Source organism: Gavialis gangeticus, unplaced genomic scaffold (genome assembly GCF_001723915.1).
Source record: "Gavialis gangeticus isolate Ggan-Ray unplaced genomic scaffold, GavGan_comp1, whole genome shotgun sequence".
Classification (NCBI taxonomy): Eukaryota; Metazoa; Chordata; order Crocodylia; family Gavialidae; genus Gavialis; species Gavialis gangeticus.
The window spans coordinates 136,590,132-136,616,045 of record NW_017729032.1 but is presented as its reverse complement, the minus strand read 5'-3'; the positions used below and the strand labels follow the sequence as shown (position 1 = coordinate 136,616,045).

The following is a 25,914-nucleotide window of genomic DNA, read 5'->3' as shown; positions in this document are numbered from 1 at the left end:
GCATATAAATAGAACCTGTTTAAATAACACTTTTAAATGCTCAGTCAGAAAATTAAAAATGTAAACTTCTTATTATAATGTTGATTCAAGACACATTGTGCATGTTACATTTTGTATTCTTGTGTTGACACATAAATGTGTTAATTATTGTGATTAATATTTACTTTATGATAAAGGTACAGCAAGTGAATTGTGACAATGTTACTCTGTGAACAATTCCATAACTTTTAATTATTTATCTACCACTTAAGTCAGCAGGATTTGTGATAGTAAGGCTTGGTATATACTAAGGAAGTTATATCAGTAAAACTAATGCCACTTATGAGTGTGATACTATGATTTGTTTACTGTTATGGTTATAGTGGCATAACCAAGATAAGACACCTTTTCCCGCTGCTGCTTATTAGATTCCCCAAACCTGAATAAGCTATTATAGTAAAAATTGGATAATTTTTAGGTGAGTAAAAAACCTAACCTGTGAAGTATCAAGGCTGCATTTTATGGTCATGTCCAGATGAGCAGGGGCATGTGCATTCAGCAGCACAAACAGTAGCAGCACAAATCTCTGCTACAGTGCATGCCGTTGCATGTGCCTTTTGTTGTGGGCTGTGCCCAGATCATGCCAGCTCCCATCCAGGCTCCATGTGCTTGGGGGGTGGGGGGGGGGAGCTGGCTGGGGCACAGGGTGCCTCGGCATGGGGCTAGTTGGCAGGAAGCCCTGTACTGAAGCACCCTGCACCCTAGCCAGCTGGAGAGCAGCGTGTGGAGACAGGGAGCAGGCAGCGCAGGACAAATTTTGCCTCCATTCTGAAAATTAGCAGCACCGCCCACGGTTTAACTTGCAACTTGTGTAGTTTGTGGCACCATCAGAAAATGAATGGGTTTGGGCATTTGAACCATTTACTATGAGGTATAAGAGGATAAGTGTCTACTGCACATCCATTGTTCCACACTACCTGCCCATCTGCACGCACCTATATCACAGTAAGCAGAAGCTAAATTATGGTAGTTTAATGACATAGGGGTAAGTTATGACAATGCCACAATAGTGTGCACAAGGGTTACTTCTGACTGGCTGATGTGCACCAAAGCTCTACCTCGTACCATCTTTTTCTATAGTAGATTGATTGTATATTTATACCCTTGATTTACATCCTTTTATAGTGGGATAACTGTATCCACACTAAAAGGAAGGACTCTTTTTTAACTATACCTTTATAATGGAAGCAGTGAAAAGTTAACAGAAAACATTAACAGAACCTCACACAATCACTGAGAATTTTGGAAGTACTTTAAAACACTATAGTTTCTCTTTAGTTAACAATAAAATAAAAAATATATAAATTATGCTACTGGTCATGTAAGCCTAACCTACTATGTGAAACTAGCATTTTTATTGGGTTATACTTCACAGTCCTGTGCATGATTATTTATGAGTGGTAAAACTTCATCAAACCATAAGGAAAACTCAGATAAAATGACAATGCAAACAGGAAGCATTATGTAAATGTGTTCTACAAACACATATACAAAATCAGGGACCAAAATGAAGTGCTATTAACATCTGCATTTTCTGAGAAGAAGCACTTCATATGTAATCATTATTGACATTTCCTGTAATTTACCTTCCTTGTACATTGCTGGGAAGTCAGATATACTAAAACAGCTTAGTAGAAGAACTAGAAAAGAAACATATTCCAATACAGGAATTATCTTTTCACAGTCCCAGGAGTTTATCCAGCTAAACCTAATAATGATTGCTCAATGAAGCTATGTCTGCTTTGTAACCCAGCATAACACAAAGACAGCTAAACTTTTTTCTTTAACTGAGTAGTATATATTGACTATCAATTCATCTGTTCAAGCTGTTCTGCAAGAAATCAATAATGTAATTGCAAACCAATTTGGTCAAATTAAGTTCTGTTGATAGACCAGGAATCATTTACCATTGGTTTCTCTCTCTCTCTCTTTTAACACATTTCCTTTATAATGCATTTGAATGAAAATTAATTTGTCAGCTATATTCAAAAACTATCAGAAAGTACAGTTTCAGTTAACTCTTGCAGATCTATTACCCAAATACATTACTCTTCTTCATATCAGGACATGAAAAAAAGATCAATAGGTATAAACTAAAGTGTACAACAAAAACAGGAAAGGTAGCATAAAATTCACCTTATGTTTTCTGTGGATATAGTCTGGTCTAAAGGAACAAATGGGCCAGACTTGTTATTATAATAATGATGACATTTTACCTGAACTAAACCAAAACACCTCAGTCAAGATTAGAATTGTTTGGCACTGTACAAAGAGATCTCACTTGAGCTCAGCAGAGAAGACAAATGGGAAGCCTTACAAAACTGGGTATGCTTCTCTGATTTTCATAGGATATACCACATTTTCTTGCATGCAACACACGCTTAAAAAAAACCCCAGGTGTTCGAAATTGGAGCGTGCATTATATGCAAGACATATGGTAAGAGACATTTCTACTGCTTACCAAGCAAAAGCCAAAGTAAAGACTGCATGTGATCCTCAGAGACCAGAAAAATAAGCAGGCTCAGGTCCCTACCTGCTGTTACTTTGTAATATATTACAAAGAAAGATATTTTATTCTTCATTCACCCTTTCAAAAACAAAACCTACATCTTTTTCTGGGGTGTACTGCATGCAAGAAAACATGGCATATGTTGGGCTTGGCCTATTCATACATTAGAACAATCTATCTGTTATGAACCGGTAAAACTTAGACCTCTCTAGAAGACTGTATGCACGCCGGATGCATAGTGTAGTCAAGTTATTTTCCCACCTACTCAATCCAGGGCAAAATAGTATGGGAGTCAGCTACACTAATTCTGTGCCTGCTGAGAACTCTCCTATCCCAGAAGGCTAATAAGCTCTGCTATAACCTTTGTGCCATAATAGAAAGTATGACATAATCTCTATCTATAATGTCTATTTTATTCCTACACATTTCTCTAGTATGGATCAACCCATGGTATCTTGGCACTGGATCTGCTCTCTTCTTTCTGGTATCAGGCTGTCAGTACTTTTGTTTAAAAATACTGAAGTTTGGGACTTGCAAAAAGCTCTGGAGGGTCATAATCAACAGCAACATCTGAACTTTGATTAACAGATTAACAGTTTAGACCCAATACCAAATATAATCTGCCTCTAGCTTCTGATAAATACTACTTGATCTGCCAAAGCAGGTGCAAAAGTGTTCACCACATATGGTCTAGGTCCAAGTGACTTACTTTACTAATTACTGGGTGCATCTATACAAGATGCTTTACTGCACAGCAGCATAGTTTACTATGCGGCAAGCGTGCATGTCTATGTGCACACGCTTACAGTGCAGTAAACCTCACTAGTCATGAGTAAATTTGCACATGCAAGTAGCAAATTGACTTGTGATTACTTATTTGCAGTAGGGCTTGTGTGGACATCTGACTGTGAGCAAATCGGCTCTCAGTCAGCTGGCCAACAGGGGCAGGATACTGTTCCCTGTGCCTGGGAGATGCCTGCTGCCAAGACAGGCTGTCACCCAAGCCCAGGCGGTGGACTATGCCCCTCTGCCCCGGCAGCAGGGAACTCCAAGCCCCTGGCTCTGAGATAAGAACTGGGGAGCAAGGGACTGGGAGATCCTCCCCAGTCTGCTCCCCACCCAGCTATGTGATCGTGGAGCGGAGAGGGGAACAGGCAGATGTTAATAGCCCCTGCTCTGTAACCATAAAGCAGGGGCTGGAAACTGTCCTGGTCAGAGGCAAGTCCCAACCCCATGCCCCTATTGAGTGACTGAGGCATGGGGCTTGTAAAGAGCTGTAGGCGTAGGGTAGGACCCAGCCCCCTGTCCCAATCCACTGGTGGGGCAGCTAGCAGTGAGTTAGCTGGGGCCAGGATCAAGGAGCCGGGGCCAGGATCTCCCTGCTGCCAAACCAGGGGAACATTGTCTCTGCCTCAGCAGTAGGCAGCCCCTAGGAGCAGGGTGCAATGTCCCAGCCCTGGCCAAGAGACACCTGCCTCCTGACTTAGTGCTCCCTACCAGCCCCTGGGCTAGCACCAAGGGGGAGTCTAGAGCTGCCCCTGGTATTTGCAGAGGCCCATTGCAGGACCCCAGGAAGCAGGAGCAGTTTGCTGCCATTAGCAACAAATCTGCTCCCACTTCCCTGCATGTGTAAATGCCTGCCCAAGAGCATTTACTCATGAGTAGTTTACTCACTAATAAACTTTTCATGCATCAAATACACATGTAGACACATCCACAAAAGCAGTGTAGGCAGCCATCACCTGGTCCCAGGAGCCATGAAGGGAGCCTGACGCAAGTAACTCAAGGTGGGGGGGAAACTGGATTAGGGAAACTAATGGGTTTGCAAGGGGGTTGGCAGGATTGCTGGCTTTGCTGTGGGGAAGGGGGGTCAATGGATCTGCAGGGGAGGAGGCTGCCTTGTTGCAGGGGTTAGGAGGCTAAAAATACCCCAGTCGGGGTTGGGTGGATGATGGGGCCAGTGGCTGGGCTTTCCCAGCCCTTGGCTACACTGTAGATGCATACAGACTTTTGGGAGATTAGGTTAACCCTTTCCTAGATTGGGTTAACCTGATCTTGATCTAAAATTAGTGCACCTACTCAGGTGAACTAACTGAGACTGAGCGCATATTTTTTTGGCTGAATTTAACCTCCTGGATACTTGCACAATTGAGCATGTGGTTGACCTAACTCTGGTTAGGTTGATCTAAATGTAATGCCAAAAAGTACCCCATGAGAATATGCACTACAGTACAATCCAAAGACATGACTGCACTTTGTGTAGCTATATCTTGGAACAATCAGACTCAGATACTACTGACAGTGTAATCTGTGGTGGTGTAGAGTTCAGCGCAGGCTGCAAAACTCTGCTGGACCCTAGATAATACTTGAATGCATAGCCCAAGCTCAGCTCAGTGCTGTTGCAGCTACATTGGTATTACTAGCCAGGCACACCAGTTTTAAAACTAGACTGGCTGTGTCCATATAGACTGCAATCATACTTCTGGACTGTAGTGTAGACATGTCCTGAGAGTTTCAGGACAATCATAAATTCAGGAAAAAGGAAAAAAAGTATATGGTCGGGCAGTTTCGTTTTCCACAGATGGTTCATTTTCAGAGTCAATTATCTTCATTTTTCTACTCCATGAGCTTTTCTAGGAGTTCTCAATGAAGGTCACTGCCCACAACAGTTTAGTTTTATTACCATATAAAGGGCAACCATTTGGAAATGTCTGAAAGAATCACTCTCCTTTTCTTAATTTCAGGGAGCAAGGGGTGAGGAGAGCAGATTGCACAGCCCCCCTGCCATGCCTCAGCCATTTCTTCAGAACACTGAAAGCTTTGGAGGTCAGAAGCTAATCTGTGCTACAAATTCACAGCATAAAGGAAGTCCAAAATGAATCCAGTGGTCATGTATAAAATATGCTATTAGAAAGAATAATGACATGGACTAAGCAGAAAGAATTCAGGTTAGTGTTGAATAGCTGCTTCTCATAGGATATTTATAAATGTAAACATAGACATAAAAACTCCTTTCCCCTATATAGGCATGCACTTATACAGAAGAGATGCCTTTAAAAAACAAAACAAAACAAAAAACCTTTTCGTTCTTTGCCATTGTTTTTGTTTGTTAACCATCTCCACTTTAGCAATTAATTTAGCAACCATGCATGTACTAGGTCCCCAATTTTTGGATGGTATCCAGTTTCTGAGAGCTAATTGCATTTGGAAATTCTTTGGAGACAGAGGAATTATATGGAAAATGAACCAACAAATAAAATGTCTTTTTAAAAAAGAAAAGAAATTGAACTTAGAATGAAATACATCATTGCTTAATGGCAACCCCTTTTCACTGTTTGGCAGAGTACCTCATTATATGTCATTTCAGGATCCAGGTTGGAAATTAACAGAAATAAATGCCTTCTTAGCTTTCATTCCAAGTATATGACAGGAAATAATGTCAATGGATATAACATTAGTGTTATTAGTCTTTAACTGATAAAGAAAAATAAATTTTACCTTAATTGGTGCATTTGATTTAAAGCCCTGCAAGTTTGAACTTCCTAATATGATATTTAACATTACTCATGTAATGAGGATAACATATTTTAATATGACATAATCCATGTTTTCAAGCTACTATATTTTCATTCATAATGCATGCCCCCAAATAAGACACGCACCTTGTTTTAAGGAAGACAGAATGAAGAAAAGAAATGATTTATCCAGAGATATAGCTGAATAGAGGAAGAACACTGCCTAATTTTCAGTTCACTCACGTTCCCCTTCCAACTCAGAAAAAAATATGCAGATTCACAGCTAAAATGTCAGCAACTCTTAGCTTCTCAGCCAAAGGCTGAATTTCTAGCTCCTGACTGGACTCCCTTGGCAGAACTAGGATTTTGAAAAGAGATAAAAATAGTCTTCAGGGCTGTGAAATAGGAAGAGAGAGACCAGGGGTAGCTAACAGACAGTAAAACTGCCAAGGAAAGGATAGCTTGTTTAATGAAACACTGGGCTCCTAAAGACATGCGGGGAGCCTCCTCCCATGTGCTTCCAGCGCGTCAGAACAGACTCAATTCATTGAGTCTGACGAAACACGGAAATTGACATGCTCTGGCAGCCTTCCACGTCACATGTATCAGCATCCCCATGTGCCCTTGCACTGAAAAAATGGCAGCAGACTGCTTTGAAATAAAATATGTTCAATGAGCTTTAGTTCCTTGCCACCATTTTATCAGCACAGGGACGCATGGGGACTCTGATACAGGTTTCCCCCGATTTATGCTGTACATGCGTTCCCGGAGAACAGTGCATAAATCAAATCCGCATAAAGCAAACCCACTTTACAATGTAACAAACAGGGATAGGTTCCCATGGTGGTGAGGGAGGGATAGAGTGAGGCTCGGACTAGGGAAGGGGCAGTGGGAGGGGTACCACTCCCAGGGCTGCACAAGGCGGCAAGGCAGCGGGAACAGAGAGGTACTCACCCCAGCCCCAGCTGCAGTAGCCCTGGGAGCAGCTGGCACCAGCTGCCTGCAGCCACTGGGCTGCACCATGCTCCACCTGTCCCCACTCACCTCTACTTCTGGGCTGCACCGTGCCCTGGTGCAGGCGGCTGGTGTCGGGGTGAGTGCTGCGCCCCATGCCGCCCAGGGCTCCACTTGTCTGCACTCACCCTATCCCATGCTGGAGCAGCCCCAGGAGCAGCCTACACTGGCTGCCTGCACCACGGCACCGTGCAGCCCAGGAGCTGGGGTGAGGCTAGGCATGGGGGGACAGGCAGAGCATGGTATATCCCAGCGGCTGTAGGCAGCTGGCACTGGATACTCCCAGGGCCGCTGCAGCCAGGGTTGGGGTGAGTGGGGCCATGGCCCCTTCCCCTTCCCCCACAGACTTACCTGCTTGGGCAGGGGGGCATCTACGCTGATCACATGAGAGAGAATTTTCCTTGCATATAACGCATTATGGGTCTGAATATAGTCATTGCATAAGAGCGAATTCTCATATAAAGAACCCGCATGAATCAGGGGAAACCTGTACGTATGAAGTGCGGATGCTTTTTATTAGCATGGGTTGCTGATTAAAGCACCTGGCACTGAGTCCCAGAGCATGTGTAAAAATGCTCATCAAGACCATTCAAAAGGAAAGAGAGTAATTAATAGTGATCCACTTAACTCTTGGTGTGATAAAGCAATTTTTGTAGCTTGTCTGCAACATGAAAAGCCAATTTTGTGGGCATTTCCCAGTGACCCCGCCCCTTGCCATTGATTGGCAGAGAGGCATATATAGTAAATTTAATAGCAGATTCCATGGAAAGTAAATTCTTTTTCACTGGGCATGTGTACACATGCTACTAGTGCAACACAATTACCTCCTGTGTAGTTCACATCAGTTTACTGCTCTTAGGCACCACATTTACACATGCACCTGGGACCACAGCACATTAAGCTGGGTCAGAGCAGCCTCAGCTGCCTGGTGGTCAAGAGGGTGAGCCTGCCAGCCTGGTGCTGCTCTGACCCAGCTCAATGGGTCAAGACGAGCCAGCTCTGAGTTCAGGATTTCCAGCCCGTTTATTTTACATGTATCAACCTTCTCCCCACAGTAAACAAAACAAACATTAAAACAAGCAGGCATACAAACAACAACCAAACAAACCTAAAATCAGCTGTCTCCCTTCTGACCTTGAGAGGGGCGACCCAGGCTCTGTGCTTCTTACTCCTCCTCTATTTTCCCAGCTTGCACTCTGCTCCTGGAGCTTTTAACCCTTTCTGTGGGTCTACCCTCATTTATTAATCATTGGTTCCAGCCAATGCAGAAACAGCCTTACACTTGTATTTACAAGTGGTCTGTACCCATTAAATTTCTGCAATGTTAGGACAGATAAAAATGAAAACACAGGCACTCAGGCTAACTCCTGTCACCATATAACCCCCAAGACAAAATCCAACATTGTCATTATTCCCCTATTTTTGCTAAATACTTGAATTCTGAAGTCATATGTTAAATCTTATTTATCCTTCTTCTCTCACCTTCTGATAACTGTACATGGTGAACTTTTGACTACAAATCTGTTACTATCTAAATCAGAAGAAACTGGGGCAGGAAATAGAGAAAGATATAACAGCCTTTCAAACTGAAGAACCCACTTTGCCCATCTGTTATGTATACACTATACAGGACAACACAGCTCTACTATTTTGCCCTTAACTATAAATACTTACAGCTTATTAGAAAATGCAGGCAGGTCATGGATGATCTCTTCATATGGCTCCTCTTGTGATAAAGTAGAAACAGTTGAAGGGTCTTTCATTTTTAACTCCCAAATAGTTTCGGCTTTCAGAAGGATTTCCTCAATAAATTCAGAAGCTGCAAGATCTAGATATTGGAATAAAAATATTAAGCATGAAAAAGCAAAAATAGCAAAACCCTATTTGGATCAAAACTATAGATTTAACAATAGCTTAGATAAGCATTTTGACAAAAGAAAAATTTAAGAAGAAATTTATCACAGGAGTATTGGAGAAAAGGAAATGTAAGGTGGCTTTGGTATGAAATTATATCATCTTTGTTTGGCAAACGTCAAACCAGTCTTATTCTAGAAGGAACTAAACAATTCAATAGTAAATGGGATATAAAAACTAAATGATATTTAATGGCATGATTGAACACTTTATTCAATGACAGCGAACACTGAAATACCTCACTGTTCTTTTATTTCTACATGCTAGTCTTACACTTAAAATTACATATTGATTTGAAGAAATCAAAGTGCTGAAAACAACTATGTTTGCACAAAGGACATATTGTTATATAACTAGCAATCTAGACAGATAGTCTCAGCTCAACTCTGTTGTTTTCAAATGAATGGCTGACATATTCACTCAAGTAACCTTCAGAGAAGATAAGGTACTGCACAAAATTCTAAAGATTATTTTTAACAATGGCACATATTTCTTTGATGGACTATGCAGTACAAATTTCCTTACATAATCTGCAGGTAAAGTTGTTCAGTTTTCCACACTGCTAGTCTTACATTCTTTACTTTTTATAATTTAAATTCAGGATAGTTTAAGTACAATTCATTTTCTTGCTTTTCCTATAAGGATACTCCCTTCTAAGCCATTGATACCAATACCCTATCTTAGTCCACCATGACAGGAAAGAATCCTTAAAAGAACACTTATGTAGTGACTGTGTGTGCGTCTACACAAAACTCTTTACTGTGCAGTAGATTAAGCTTGTTGCTACTGTGCCATAGGGTCTTGTATAAATGGGCCCACTGCATGGTAGATCTACTGCCTATATAGGTAGTAACCAACCACACAGAAAGCTAATTTATTGCATAGTTAATGCTATGCATGTAGACAGTGATGCTTTACAGCACAGTAGATTACTATATAGCTATATATATAGTGTGTGTGTGTGTGTGTGTGTGTGTGTGTGTAGTGGTGTTTCATTTCAATCACAGAAAAATGTGGATTTTGGTTACTTTTTTAATCCAAAAATTTGGGATTTATTTTTATTAGAGAAAATCAGGATCCCCGCTCATAAGTCATGTCCATTAGCCCTCTTAGCATTTTTTTGGCCATCCACTGGACCCTCCCCAATTTGTCCACATCCCTTCTGTAGTGGCGGGAGGCAAACTTAACACAGTATTCCAGATGTTACCTCACTAGTGCTGAACAAAGGGGAATAATCACTTCCCTTGACCTGCTGACAACACTCTTACCAATGTAGCCCAGTATGCCATTAGCTGTTTTTGCAACAAGGGCATACTGTTGGATCATATTCTGCTTACTGTCCACTATAACCCCCCGGTCCTTTTCTGCAAAGCTGATGCCCAGCCAGTCAGCCCCCAGCCTGTACTGGTGCATGGAATTATTCTGTCCTAAGTGCAGGACTTTGCACTTGTCCTTGTTGACCCTCATGAGATTTGTTTTGGCCCAATCTTCCAATTTGTCTAGGTCCCGCTGAATCCTAGTCCTACCCTCCAATGTATCTATACTTCCCTCCAGCTTGGTGCCACCTGCAAATTTGCTGAGGGTGCACTCTATGCCATCTTCCAGGTTGGTGATGAAGACATTGAAAAAACCGGGTCCCAGGGCTGACCTCTGGGGCACTCCACTTGATACCGGCTGCCAGCTAGACAAGCCATTGATTACTACTCTCTGAGCCTGATTCTCCAGCCAGTTTTCTATCCGCCTTACAGTTCATTCATCCTGCCCATACTTTCTTAGCTTTCCTGCAAGAATGCTGTGGGAGACCATATCAAAAGCCTTGCTAAAAATCAATATACACCACATCCATTAGTCTCCCCACATCCACCAAGCCAGTCACCTTGTCACAGAAGGCAGTCAGGTTGGTCAGGCATGGCTCTGCAATCTCATCAGCCAACTCCCTCATCACTCTCAGGTGTATCCCATCCAGCCTCATGGACTTGTATATGTCCAGCTTTTCTAAATAGTTCCTAAACTACTCTTTCACCTCTGTTGGCTGCTCAGCTCCTCCCACAACTGTGCTGCCAGGTGTAATAGTCTGGGAGGTGACCTTGCCTGTGAAGACTGAGGTGAAGAAGGCATTGAGCACTTCAGTCTTTTCTGCCTCCTCTGTCACAAGGCTGCCTCCACCATTCAGTAAGAGACACACACTTTCCCTGATCCTCCTCTTGCTACCAACATACTTGTAGAAACCATTCTTGTTACTGTTCATGTTCCTTGCTAGCTGCAACTCCAGTTGTGCCTTGGCCTTCCTCACTTCATCTCTGGATGCCTGAGGAATGCTCTTATATACCTCCCTATTTATTTGTCCAAGTTTCTACTTTTTATAAGCTTCCTCTTTGTGACTTAGTCTACTGAAGAGTTCCCTGCTAAGCCAAGCTGGTCTTCTGCCATACTTGCTGGTCTTCCGGCACATCAGGATGGTTTGTTCCTGCACTCTCAGTAAGCCTTTCATGTACAGCCAGCTATCCTGGACTCCTTTCCCACTCAGACTGGCTTCCCAGGGGATCCTGGCCATAAGTTCTCGGAGTCGAAGTCTGCTTTTCTGAAGTCAAGGGTCCTTACTCTGCTGCTCTCCATCCTTCCTTTCCTCAGGATCCTGAACTCAATCACTTCGTAGACACTGCTACCCAAGTTGCCAACCACTACAACATTCCCCACCAATTCTTCCCTTTCAGGGAAGAAGAAGCAGGTCAAGAAGAACACAACCCCTAGTTGGCTGCCCCGGCACTTGCAGTAGGAAGCTGTACCCAACACTCTCCAAAAACTTCCTCGATTACCTGCACACTGCTCTCCCAGCAGAGATTAGGGTGACTGAAGTCAACCATGAGAACCAAGGCTTGTTATTGGGAAACTTCCGCTAGTTGTTTGAACAAAGCCTCATTCACCACTTCTTTCTGGTCTGGTTATCTACAGCAGACACCCACAACAACATTACCCTTTTTGCTCTCCCCTCTAACCTTAACCCAGAGAATTTCAACAGGCCTATCTTCAGTATTAAAATGGATCTCTGAGCAATCACATGGCTCTTTTGCATAAAGTGCAAAGAAGAGCTATCATATGACTCTTTTATACAAAGTAACAACAAAAGTGCAAAAATAAGAGCAATCATATGAAGAGAAGAGTAACAAAAGAAGCGTAACAAAATAAAGTACAAAAAATAGGATTCACATGGATCTTTTACATAAAGTAACAACTGTGCAGTCAGCCACTTGTGTAGATGCAGCCAGTAGTTACTGCACAGTAGTGCACGTGTGGCCAGCTGACTGGGAGCAAATTGCTCCTGGTCTGCCCAGGCAGCAGGGGGTGGGGGAACTCTCCCATCCCTCAGGCAGCTCTATGTTCCCAGCCCTGGTGCTGCCACATGGGGCAATGGGCTGGGAAGCAGGCAACTACCTTGGGCAAGGGACCGTTTCCAAGCTCCTGCCCTGATCTGCCGATCGGGGTGTAGGGAGGGAGGTAACTGCCCTGGTGGCAGGACAGCTCCTCCCACCCCCTGGAGTCCAGGCCTGACCCTGGTGCCCCCTGCCATCCTGGAGCTGACACCTAAGGGAGCCGGGAGCCTGGACCCCCCCCCCCCGACTACTGTAGGGGAGCAGAGCAGGGCAGGAGTAATCCTGCATTGAACTGCTATGATTGGGGGCAAATTTAATCCTGATGGGCACATGTGTAGACGTGCTCTTGGGGAGAGCTTACTGCACCTTATTTTACTGTGCAGTACAATTAAAGCATGTTAATAGCATGTGTAGATATGCCCAGGATAAATTCTGAGAAGTGGATGTTTCAGCTCCAAAGCAAGATGCACAGGCAGAAGCCCATTGTGCCCTCGTGAGCCCAGGACCCCTTAGGGACCCCCAGCAGATGCACAGACCCTGACCTTGACCCCAGCACAGCTGGGAGGTAAGTGGGGCCTGCAGTGGGTGGGAGTTAGACAGCTGCAGGGAGGCAGCTGAGAGGAGCCAAGGAGGATCATACCCCTCCCACACCCCGGCTTCTACTTGACCCAGCCCTGCAGGGAGCCATTCAACCAAAGCCTCAAAACAGAGCATGCAAACAGGTGCACTGTAGGCCCGATGCACAATTTAGTGCAAGAGGTCATGCAGGAAGGCGAGCAGGAGGGGCACAAGGTTCTAGGCGGTGAGCCTGAAGAGAAGGGTTGGCACAGTAGCAGTCTGGACTACTATCTGTACTTTGGTGGGGACACGCTGCACTCCAAAGATCCCCACCCTCCCGTGACTGGACCCCTCCCCCTCTGGTACTTCTGAGGCCTCCACCCAGACAGAACCCATGGTTCTGGCCACCACTCAGACAGAGCCCCTGGCCTCTTGAGGGGGCTGCCTGGTATGACTCCAGACACATGGGATCAGGAGCATTGATACCTCCCCTTGTGAGGTTTGCTCCATATTGGAGTCTCTGAAATGCTGGATAGTGGAGTTCCAGACTGCAGTGCTGAGGTTGTGTGCCATCAGGGATGGTGAACAAGAGACTGACTCCTACTGCCAGGCCCTTCACCTCAAGGAAAAAGAGGGAAGAGCTAGCTAAGTACATAAGGGGTGTGCATCAGGATCTGGGGGAATGGTTGTTCACCAGAGCGCCCCAAGGGAAGACAAGGATCAATGGTCACAAACTCATGCAAGACCATTTTAGGCTGGATATAAGGAAAAACTTCTTCACTATACAAGCCCCCAAGGCCTGGAATAGACACCCCCAGATATAGCACTAGCACCTACTCTGGACACTTTCAAGAAGCATTTGGATGCCTATCTTGCTGGGATCCTTCGATCCTAGCTGACTTCCTGCCCCTTGGGCAGGGGGCTGGATCCAATGATCTTACGAGGTCCCTTCCAGCCCTAATGTCTATGAATCCATGAGTCACCAGCTGCAGCTGTGCTACCTTATGGGAAAAGCCACTTATGCTAAAGAAGTAATATGCTGATCACTGGGTAGAGACTGAGGAAGTGTAAAGGCAAGCCTCCATAGCAACAATAGAGCCAGTCAGTGTTACAAAGGTGCAGAACTGACCAAAGCAGTTAACTATGGAGAAAGAAAGGGTTGCAGCATTTTGGGAAAAAATATTCTTTGATAACTGACTGATCATGATGTTCCCATCAGGTGTGAAGGGATGAATTCCTGGTCCTTTGCACCTCAGAAATCAGGGAGATAGACACACAAGAATTTTAGCACCTCATTCTAGATGCTACTAAAACTAAAACAAAGCCAAACACAGCAACCTTCAAAAAAAAAAAAAATCAATGCTAAATGTTACATTAAATATATGCTAAAAACACCAATGCTAAATGTTACATTAATAATCCTAATGCAAGGATCTTTTCATATAATATTCTCTTACTTTGTAGATGGTTTTCCATAACAGAAGGTGCTATTATTTAAAAATACATATTCTTGAATAAATCATCCTACTCTACAATATTCAAAAAAGCTCTTTTAAGTACTTGCATGAAGACATGCTTCCAGGAATCAAAGGCATGGCTCAATATGCACAACAACTATGACAACATGCTATGGACATATAACTTATTGTATTCTATTGGTTAAATATTCTTCAAATTAAATAATGCAATTCCTGTGGTTGAATTGTGCAGTAAAATTTCTAAGATAGGTACACTCTACCAGAAAAGCAAGCAAACAAACAAAAGCAATTTCCTCTTTGCACAAGTGGCTAGGTTGACAACATACACAAGTTAAGGACAGAAGCATTTTGGAGGGAAGAGGGATAATAGTCATACCTGAAGGCCTTTCATTACTGCAGTTGAGAAGATGGGGGTTGGCCCAATGTGTCAAAAGCAATTTCACGAGGTTTGTCTAGAAAGAACAAAAGCAGATTTTTGAAAGGACAGAAGCATGACACAAATATCAGTTATAATTCAGTTTAAAAGGAAAAGTCTTCTTAATACAATACTTCCTAACTAGAGGAAAAACTGTGTCTCACTCCTGTATTTCACCTATTCCAGTCACCCCCATACCTGGTGCAAGTTGCACCATGCTCTGGGGTTTTGCAGGGAATTGGCTTATAGGTATAGATATATGCATTATAAGAGTTCAAGATCAGCAGCAAGGGTTAAATGGCTTTCTAAAGAGCTTGGGAGACACACAAACAGCTTCTCATGGCCCTGAAAACAGATGGGCTGTCTAGCACAACAAGGCCAACAGATGGACACAGTTTGAGAATTGAGGGGGGCATGCCATAACACGAGATCACCACCTGAAAGCAGACAGGTTGTCTAACACAACGAAGACACACAGCCTGAGACCCAAGGAAGTATATTCCATACTGTCCCATAACACAAGATAAGTGACACCAGCTACAAGGCCCCAGAGCAGAGGTGGGGCCTGTGTCCCAGTTTAGGGGGAACAGACCAAATTAGGAGAAGGCCCAGAAGGCTACACAAAGACAACAAATTGGAGATAGCTATGGATGAAGAGTCATCAGGAGTCATCAGTGAGGGAAGGAGAATACAAAAGCAGAGACCTGAGATTAACAAAGGGTCCCTCCCTGTTCCTTCTCATCCCTCCTTGCTGTCCCTCCTCCTTCTGCTCCCTGAGAGGGGTCCCCATCCCCATCCCTGTCTCCCAGGAAGGGTCCACAAGGCCACCATGGACCAAGGGCATACCAGTAGCCTGTCTCATCCACCCCACTGGAGGGGGGCTGTGGGCCTCAGCATCCCACCTCCAGACTGCTGACACCTAAGAGAAAAAGTCTCAGAGTGGAGCCTGCAGTCTGACCAACTGTACTTTGACTCTGATGACAGCCCTAGATATAGACTGGTAGATATAGAATTGCTTGATTGTTCGTATTGTTACTTTTTTGTTATCACTCTGTATCAATAAACTCACCCATTATCAACTAGCGGGTATTGTGGTTGGTCGGAGGGTTGTGCTTGCCTAGAACAAAGGTATAGGGGCAGGGTCCACATCCAGTGCCAACAATGTCCAGCTGATTGTGAGCACATTTGCTCCTGGTTGGCTGTCTACACATGCTGTACTGCATAGTAATTACTCGAGTAAATTTGTTATTTGTATTTACAGGTAGCAAATTTACTTGCGATTAGAGCAAATTACTGTCCAGTAAGCATCTGCACATGTAGACAGTGATGCTTATTGCACAGTAATTTGCTCTAATCCTGAGCAAAGTATCTCATGTAGACATGTCCACTGACAAGGTAAAAACAACCAACCTAGCAATAGCACAAAGGAAGTGAGCAAGGCGAAAAGTAGGCTGAGTAGAAAAGTTTCTTTAGTCCAAAGTAGGACATCAAAAGGGAAATGAGATGTAGCCAAGATGCCAACAGTAGGCTAACAGCAGAGCTGCAACTTGGCCTAAAAGGAAAATATTTTTTTAAAAAAGGAGTGCAGGGGAAAGGGAATAATTTCAAAAGAATAGTAAAATACAAGGAGGACAATACTGATTAAAGTATGATAGCAAAGAAGAGCAGTGACTAGTAACTACTACAAAAATACAGAGGTAAATAGTTGCCTGTTCATACAAATTGGGCAAATGTTATTTGCAGAATTATGTTGAAGAATTATGCTTGAAGTTTAAAACTACTTCAAGCCCCTCAGCTTTATGGTTCTGGCTTCCTTTTCTGGCCAGAACAGTAGGCCAGATAAATAACTGTGACTAAAGCATTCAGATCACTGATAATTCCACTTACTTAATAGTTCCTCCTCTTGGATAGTAGATGCATTGATGTTACATTGGTTTAAAATTCATTAGATTGACATGTTTTAGAAACAGGAGGTTAATTTTCAGCTGGCATATCTCTTCATGGGATTCAGAGCTCTATACACCAATGGAAAGATTTCTATACTAGTTTTACTAGTATATAGTAGTATCCTAGTGCTACAAAACATGGATGACTGAGAAAATGCACAATATTTACAGCATAAAAACATCACAATGATAGAGCAAAGGGAATGAGCAAAGAGGGAATTAGGTAGGTATTTCTCTTCTGTTAAGAGGTATAAACAAAATACAACAGGTTAAGGTGACAAGACTTCTAATGCTTAATCTGCAGGATCTGGGGGAACATCTGTTCACCAGAGCACCCCAAGGGATGACAAGGTCAAATGGTCACAAACTCCTCCATGACTGTTTCAGGTTGGACATAAGGAAGAACTTCTTTACTGTCCGAGCCCCCAAGGTTTGGAATAGACTGCCGCTGGAGGTGGTTCAAGCACCTACTTTGAATGCCTTCAAGAGACACTTGGATTTTTGTCTTGCTGGGATCCTATGATCCCTGCTGACTTCCTGCCCCTGGGGTAGGGGGGCTGGACTCAATGATCTTCTGGGGTCCCTTCCAGCCCTAATGTCTATGAAATCTTAATGATATTATTAGATTTTATGAATCTATACACTTGAGAGCTACAAATATGTCAAATGATGTATTTTAACCCTTGTGGTCTACGCAAATACTTATACATTAAAAACATACAAATAGAAGGTGGCTGAATGCTAATTAGTATTAGTACTAGCTTTCTACTTTTAAAAAAGAAGTTACCGAGGGAGTTAACCTTTTTTGTAGGTATAATAAGGGGAAGAGATACTGAAAGAAAGAGGGGATTGTTTCACCTACCTAGGTTAACAAATCTGGTCAGTCAATTGCCTAGAATATATCAGTGATGCCTTGAAGACTGCTCATATAAATTCTTCTCTTACAGAATAATTGAAATATTGTACAGATAAAACACACACACACTGTAAGCAGAGCACAGAGACAAGTCAATAATGAATTATGTTGAATTATGTTGGGTTGTGGCTCCTGGAGTTTGGTTGCTTGCAGCCCACACTGAGTTCCATATTATCAGGGATACAGTGACAACAGTACCTGAGCTAGCTAGCTTAAAGCTAGTTTGGGGTACATCTATATGAGACACAATCAGTGAGCAAAATGGGTGGAAAAAATGCTTCTCAAAGGCTGTGTCTAGATATGTATTTATGCCATCTTAAATTTACGGCACAGTAAGTTACTGGCCCTTGGGACTAACTTTAGTCCTAAATTGAAGCCAGAGCCAGCTGCCAGTACTTGGGACTAATGTTAGCCCCAAGTTGAAGCAGGGAGAGGTGGTCAGTCAGGATCCCTGGGGTTGGGCTTAGGCCAGCCCCATCATGGCTGGGCTGGTCCAGTAGGCCTGGGTTACTGGGCAGTACAGTGTCTACTTATGCGTTACTGTACAGTAACTAATCAGGCATAAATTTGGTACCTGCATGATACAGGTATCAAATTTACACTTAAGTCAGCGTTAGTCACCATATTTACTGCTCAATTTGGGCATGCACGGGTAGATGTGTGCCTGTACTGCATAGTATTTTCGGTTGCTGCGCAGTAAATATGCATGTGTAGATGCACTCAGTGCATACATCTACACATGCAATAAATGCAAAGCAATAAACTCGGGAGCAGTCTGAGTCAGAGTAAACTACTCCCAGGTACAGCATCCAAATATGAGCCTGGGAAGGCAGTAATTTGAGCCAGTGGGGAACTCTACATTAAGTGCATATATAGATGCAGGCAGTGTTATTTGACATAGAGAAATGGCATCTAAGATCAGAATCAACTTTTTTATTGGAAAGACAACAAATCAATTTACTTTTTCTACTAAATTTCCAGTGCTATGTTAATGGCCTTTTGTGGTTAAATGGAAATATCAGTGAAAGAAAAGCAATCCTCTCAGATATCCACAGCCTGCATTAATTGAATTGGTGATTATGACATTTTTACCAAAGTCATAGCTTCCTTGTTATTATTAAGATGCAATTTCTGAATGTCAAAGGGAACTTGCATAAACTCTGTTCCAGTTTCTGACTACATGCCTTAATGTATCTAAGGTCACTGATGCACCAAGGTGATCTTTTGATGAGAGAGGTTTTTTTTTCCTCTATCACTGGAATCTACTGATAATACAATGAAATCAGACTTTTCTTCATGGAAGTAATTTCAGGAAATACATAAAAAAATAACCCTATGATCAAACAGAAGTTGTAAGATTGAAAATGATTTGCGTGTCAAAAAGATATTAGCAAGGAAAGCCATCTCTCATTACATCTGGAAAGTACTGCTTGAGCTGTAAACAGACTCACTCAGTTTTAGTAGCAGAGAAAACATGCATGAAGATCCAGTAAAAGCACCTCTCTTTTAAAATTTCTATTCATACAATTTAATAAAAATATGTAGAGTTTTCTCTCAAGTCCATCTTCAGGCAGAGGCATAACTGGATGACTGAGTACCGTAGGTGGCAGCGTCTTATGGTGCTGCATCATTGGCTCTGTTCCTAGTGCTGTGGTGGTAACCAAACCAGCTGGTTTTTTTGTACCCCTACTAACGTCAATGCACCAGTGTGTTGTCCTGGTCATCTCCCTTTGATACCTACTGCTTCAGATATGGTAGCTGGGAACCCTGCTGTCCTGGGTTTGGCTTCAACAAGTGATGGAAACCTGTCAAGTTTTCTTTGAGATGCTTGCAATACTTACAACCAGCAACAGGGGGAGATGAAGAATCCACTTTCTGAGATACAAGTAAGGACGCTTGGTGTCATCCCCTCCCCACTCCAGGCAGACCCAATTATCTTTCTTTTCCTCTTGTTGACTTGGGGAAGGGAAGGGATATGATTAGTGCTGCATAACCTGATCTGGGTTCTGGGCACCATCATCACCTGCAGTACTGAGAAATGGTTACCTGATAATGATGTGAAAGGAAGCTAAAGAAGGATAGAGATTATCAAGGGTGGATCCAGGTGGAATTTTTATTCAGGCAGCATGGAGGGAGTCAATTGACTTCATAGCTCATTATGATCTTCTTGTTTCCCGTTAATCACTCTTCATTCCACAGGTGTTAGCAATCCTCTCTCATTTTAATGGTCTTGATGTTCCACTATTAAAGCTATTCTTTTTTCTATGATTTTGTCATCTGTTGGCCATTCCTGGCAATGTCTGTCCCCTATTGTACAGCCCTGCTGACTGTTCTCAGCTCTAATGAAAAGCATCAATTTAGGTGTAGTAATATAAACTCAGGTACAGAAATGACTGACAGTGAAGTATTGGGGGCAGTGTCAAGACTCTCAAGAAGGCTAGATTTTGTTTTATGAATCTGAATAAGAGAATTACATTCAACTATAATGACTACAGGACTAATGAAACAAAATCTTTTGACTATTTTTTGCCTGGTGTGTTATGTTTTTTAAACTCAATATACTATCTAGCCAATTAGTGCACATCCCAATAAGTTATATTTGTTTTTGCTTTGATCCTACACTGAATAATAATGCTAGTCCTCTAATATGTTAGGAAAGCTTCTAGTTTCTCTAAAACTAGAGAAAAATGTGTTGTGTTATATATAATGATGCACCGCACCACCTTCACCGCCCTTTCTAAAATCCTGGATCTGCCCAGCAAAACTATGTACACAGAGTAAACTCTACTCTGTCTTTGCAAAGCTAGTCCATATGAAAAAGATGCAGAACCTCTACCCAGAAAAATCAGGTTGCATATTATTACAGCAGGCTGCACATTAGTATTGCATTCCCAGGAAACCTTTAAGGAAACCAACAGTGAATTGCATTAATGGAAACACTGTGCTCAATCTAAGATGCCAAGAAAATACACACATATAAGCAGCAAAAACACAGAAGGTGGGCAATGGAGCTGAACAAGCTAATGCAAAACTAATGAAACAAGGGGTGAGACACTGATGATTAGGTATAGAAAAAAGCCTGAATAAACGAGATAGTTTAATATTATAAAAGCTACACATACAATTCCTCCTGCCAAAAAAGGCTAAGTTGTGTCACACATTAAAAGTTAGCTATGAAAAGCCAAGTGATCAGTTAAATACACCACTGGCTTAGGCACACAAATGTTGGCTAGCTTGCAGGCAGAGAGGCCTGTTGCTAGAGATAAGAAATTCTGTTGGTAGGGCAGGAAATAAGAGACATGAAGCAGTGGATAGCTGGAGATTCCTTGGGAACCACTGAGTCTCTGTATGTAGCCATGGCTGTGCTATCCACTCTAAACTGTTCTCAAATCATGTTTTGCTTTTCCTGCTTCTTACTGGGATTTTTATTAGGGTTGGATGAACTGTCTTTTGCTATCAAGTCTGGTTTATTCTCCCTAAGTGGTATACAGGTTTTCATGTCTCTAAGTTAGCAACTTGCAAATGATGAAATAAAGCTCTCTGAATCCCTTCCCTCGAAGCCTGTTGAATGCCTTCCCTAAGCCTTGGTGCTCCTCTGTCACAGCTTTCCTCTCCCTCTACCTTGGGGTCACTCCCATTAAAGCTGCAAATTCATAGATCTTAAGATGTAATGTGCTAGCTTCCATATTCAGTGAATATGCATTGCCTAATTTATATACTTGTGCCTAATTTATATACTTATCCAATGCTTCAGTTTTCTCTATTAGAATCCATCAATAAACTCTGCTAAATCTAATATTCCTTCCACAACCCATGTCTTTCCCAGGGTCTACACTTAGCATTTTCTGCCCTTCTTCCCTGAATTCTGTCCTTCCTCAGTTTCTCCTACATCCTCTGGCTTTTTTAGTTTCTTAGACTCCATTTTTCTCATCCCTATACTAAGGCCTAATGTGCACCCTCTGTTCCCCTTGTCTACAACATTCCCTCTACTTCGTGTGTCCGTTCTCACTTTAGTTTCCCAATTGTATTGTTCAATAATCCTCTCCCACTGTTTTTATCCTATCAAAAACAGTCTCCTCAATCTGGCTCCTCCATGCCTCCAGTCCCCACTCAGTAGGCACATCTACATGACACATTTACTGCAGAGTAGATTCTACTCAGTAGACTAATTAACTTTGTCATAAATGTCTGGCATCTGCATGTGTGGCCCTATTAGGAAACTAACACTGTAGCAGATTAGTACTTGTAAATACAAATACTATCCTGCTGCAGATTTTTTTTTTTTTTTTTTTACTTTACAGCACTGCACATGTAGATGCTGATTCATCTGGCTGGGGTAAGAGGGTGCTTCAGTATGGGGGCTGCCTGCCAGCTAGCCCCACACTGGAGCACCCTTATGCCCCAGCTAGCTCCTCCGCAGCACACTGAACTGGGTCACAGCAGACCCAGGCTCACAGGCTGACCCCACCAGGGCCCACAAGCAATAAACTCTGGTGCCGGAGTTTATTGCTTCACTTTTTTAGCATCTGTAGATGTTCCCAGTGTCTGCTTCCCCATATTTGTTCCCCTATGGGTTTCATTCATTGTCGCCTCCTTACCCCATTCTTTCCGCCTCAGATTTCCTTCATACATCATTCTCTAAACAATCCCACATCCATGACTACAAAAAACCCTAGACAAAAAAACCAGGGGGAGAGGCAAGAAAAGTGAGATTTACAGCATCAGATCAAGACTTGAGAATACATTATTTTGAAGAACTCGCTCAGCAATCTCATAATACTCCTTTACATACAAACAATGTGTGAAATCATCAGTGATTAAGTTTATGTGAAAGGGTATTCATGATGACACTTAATTCAAACATGGACATTTAATGTACCAGCACTGATCATGACAATATTAAAGGCAATCTAGAATCATGACATATTATTTAGGTTGCACAACCCTTCTCACTATATTCAGAATATATAATCAGTATATATCCTGTTTTCATTAGCAAATATATTTGTCAAACTACAATTATTTTGGTTGCAACCTTTTATTCTATGCATCTTCCACAGAACGGATTTTTTAATTCAGACAAAATAATTCATCTATTTCTTAAAACAAGTCTACCGAAAGGAGGGAAAACCCATATTATTGTGGTGATCTTTTATTTGTGAAACTATGGTGCCTCTGTGATTCAGAGCATGGATGTTAAAATCTCATAGGGAGGGAGAAGAGAGGGTAAACTTTGCGTCAGAAATAAATTTTTGCTGTTCCTGTGAAAATATACCAAGAATTGGCTCAGATTTTTAAAAAGAATCATAATTTGCACGTGCTCACTAGTGAATTCTTAGATTTTGGCAGCCAAATTCCACAAAGAGTCTGAAGAGATAGATAACACTGGGGAGGCATGTGGAGGTCACGGCTGGAGGGAGAGGGGCTGAGTGGAAGTGAAGACAGCAGAGAGGACTCAGCGAGGTGACTGGAACTCACTGAGTGAGTAGACTGGAAAAGGATGGGAAGTCAAAAAAGGTAAGACTAAGGCTTGGCTGAGCAAGAAGACATAAATAGGGGTGAGACATCTGAAGAGTAGAGACACAGACTGATTAGTAGGGCTGTGTGAAGTGTTGGTCCCCGATTTGATTTGGTGGAGATCTGGCCTGATTCGGTGACTGAATCTCTGAATCTGAATCCAATCAGAGGACCCTTTAATCTCTCCAAATTGAATTGGAGCCCTCTGAATCGATTCGGAGACATTTGGAAAGATTCAGGGATTTGGATGTAGACGCAGATTTAAATGTTTTTTCTACATACCTCTAGGTAGCAGGTGGCTCATGAATGCTGTGATGCTGGGGCTCATGGAGTATCTCACAGGAGTGCACTAAAATATGTAGCAATACCCATCACAGAAAAGCCCATAAGGATATTCTGTATTCAGAGGTGGATTTAAACAGTATAGAGTAAATAAGGTCTGAGGCCAGACATTGAACAAATAGAAGAAAACTAAACATTGAATAATGGATGTGCCAGTTTGGAGAACCTGTCCATGCATAGCTTGGGGATCCTAGGACTAGGGACAGAAGTTGCACATAAACTCGCTTAAGTGATCAAAAACAGTTTAAACCCATAACTGATTCAGTCCCCCAGCATCCCAGGATGCTTTGCAATCCTGGGCTGTGCTGTCTGCTCTAGGGGAGTAGGACTGGTCTCACCACCTACTTTCACAGAGCTGAGGCAGTAAAACCTCTGCTTCCTGCTTCTGCCTACGCCTGCCAGTCTGGTGGGATAGGAGGGCAGAGGAATGGACCCCAGGCCCTCCTAGCCTGGGTCTGCACAGCACAAGGGGAGGGAAAGCACCCTCTGTGGAGATTATCACTGCCCCCTCCACAGCCCTTCAAGACAGGCTGGTTTTGCTGTAGCCCCACCACCTGCCAGCTATCCTTGCCTCCAAGAGGTGAGAGAGGGCAGGGAACACATCCACCCAGCCCAGCACTGGACCCCCAGATGGGGTCTGCAAAGCACAAAGAGAGGAAAGCCTCCACTGCTGGACTCTTCCCCCCACTCCAACCCCTGCAGCCTAGAGAGCTGGGCTTGGATCCATTAGCCCTACCCCCTCACCAGCTAACTTTGCCTCCAAGGGGCTGGGGGGTGGAAGGAACACCACCCCACAGCCCAGCACTAGCCCCCCAGGTAGGGTCTGCAAGGCACAGGGGGAAGCCTCCTCTACTGGGCTTTTCACCCTCCCTGCTGCCTAGAGAGCCAGGGTGGGATCCCTTACCCCACCCCCTCACCAGCTGACTTTGCCTCTGAGGGACTGGGGGAACAGGGAGAATACCCACCCAGCCTGCAAGTGGATCCCCACTGTTATCTGCATGGCCCAGGAGGGAAATCCCCCTCCACCAGGCCTTGTGCCCCTCCACCCAGCCCTGCAGCACTGAGAACAAGACTCAGATCACTTAGCCCCAGCTCATCACTAGCTTCCCTTGCCTCTGAGGGGCTGGGAGAGGAAGCAGGAGAACGCACCCACCCAGGCTGGCACTGGACCCCCAGATGAGGTTTGCAGGGCAGGGAGGGAAGCCTTTTCACCTACCTGCAGCCCAGACAGCCAGGCTGGGATGCCTTAGCCCCTCCCCTTTGCCAGCTGACCTTGCCTCTGAGGGGTTGGGGGGGCAGGGGAGGAGGGGGGATGCATCCTTGCCAGGGGTGGGGAACCCCCACTGAGGCTGGGGGATCACCAGCTCCAAGCTGGAGGGACTGTTTCTTCTCTCTCCTCTGAGGTGGGGTCAAGCCCTGCAGGACTATACTGAGCAATGGAAGGGGTGGATCCCCACTCTGCACCAGCCAAAGGGCTCTGGGACCAGTGGGGAATGCCCACTGAGGCTTAGGGATCTGGCCCACTCAGGACTGGAGGGACCATTCCCCACTTGGCGGGAACAATAAGGGGTTCGGGTGTGTGTGCTGGGCAGCCATTCAAGGATGACCCCTGCTCAGCTGCATTTAGGTGCCTTCAGCAGTGGCTGGCAAGGAAGCTCCAGTGCTTCCCGCCACCCCAGCTATTGGTATGGGCCACTGTAAGTGTCTGGCTGCCTTTCCAGTTTCAAAAATGATCATCAGTTTACTTTATTATCCATTCATTCTACACAGTTTAGAGAAACTTGCAAAGACTGAATCAATTCAGTCTTGGACTTTTTGACTCTCTATACTTAGCTTAGATCAGACTGCGAACTGAATGTGGGGCTTGTCTGATTTCCTATATTGTCTCTTTACCTCTGTTTTGGACTTGAAGTAGTAGTAAAATAGTGTTCAAAGTAGGTTATTGATGAGAATCCCCTCTATTAATTCAGTAGTCCTTTAGGAAAAAAGGCCCAGAACAAAATATATTTGTGAATGTGAACCAACTAAACAGTGGATCACTTGCTGCAGGGAACGAGGGGAACTTCAATCAAATCATAGAATCATCATAAAATCATAGAAGTAGGGTCGGAAGGGACCTTGTAGATCTTCAAGTCCGACCCCCTGGATGGCAGGAGAAAAAACTGGGCTCAAATGATTCCAGCCAGGTAGGCATCAAGCCTCCTCTTAAAGACCCTCAGGGTAGGAGCCAGCACCACTTCCCTTGGTAGCCGCCCTGACTGTGAAGTAGTTCTTACGGATGTCTAATCTAAACCTACTCTCCAACAACTTATGGCCGTTATTCCTTGTTATGCCAGGGGGCACTAGGAACAAGGTCTGTCCCAAACCCTTCTGGTCCCCC

General features: G+C 43.5%; 1 protein-coding gene across 1 annotated transcript in view; it reads right to left on the bottom strand.

The window, feature by feature from the left end:
• MYO16 (myosin XVI) overlaps window positions 1-25,914 on the bottom strand; it is a 581,111-nt gene that overhangs the window by 400,425 nt on the left and 154,772 nt on the right. Inside the window, exons 7-8 of the mRNA XM_019525343.1 lie at window positions 14,775-14,850; window positions 8,752-8,905 (exon numbers count right to left, since the gene is read on the bottom strand). Coding sequence (XP_019380888.1) covers window positions 8,752-8,905; window positions 14,775-14,850 — 230 coding nt within the window. The remainder of the gene's footprint in view (window positions 1-8,751; window positions 8,906-14,774; window positions 14,851-25,914) is intronic.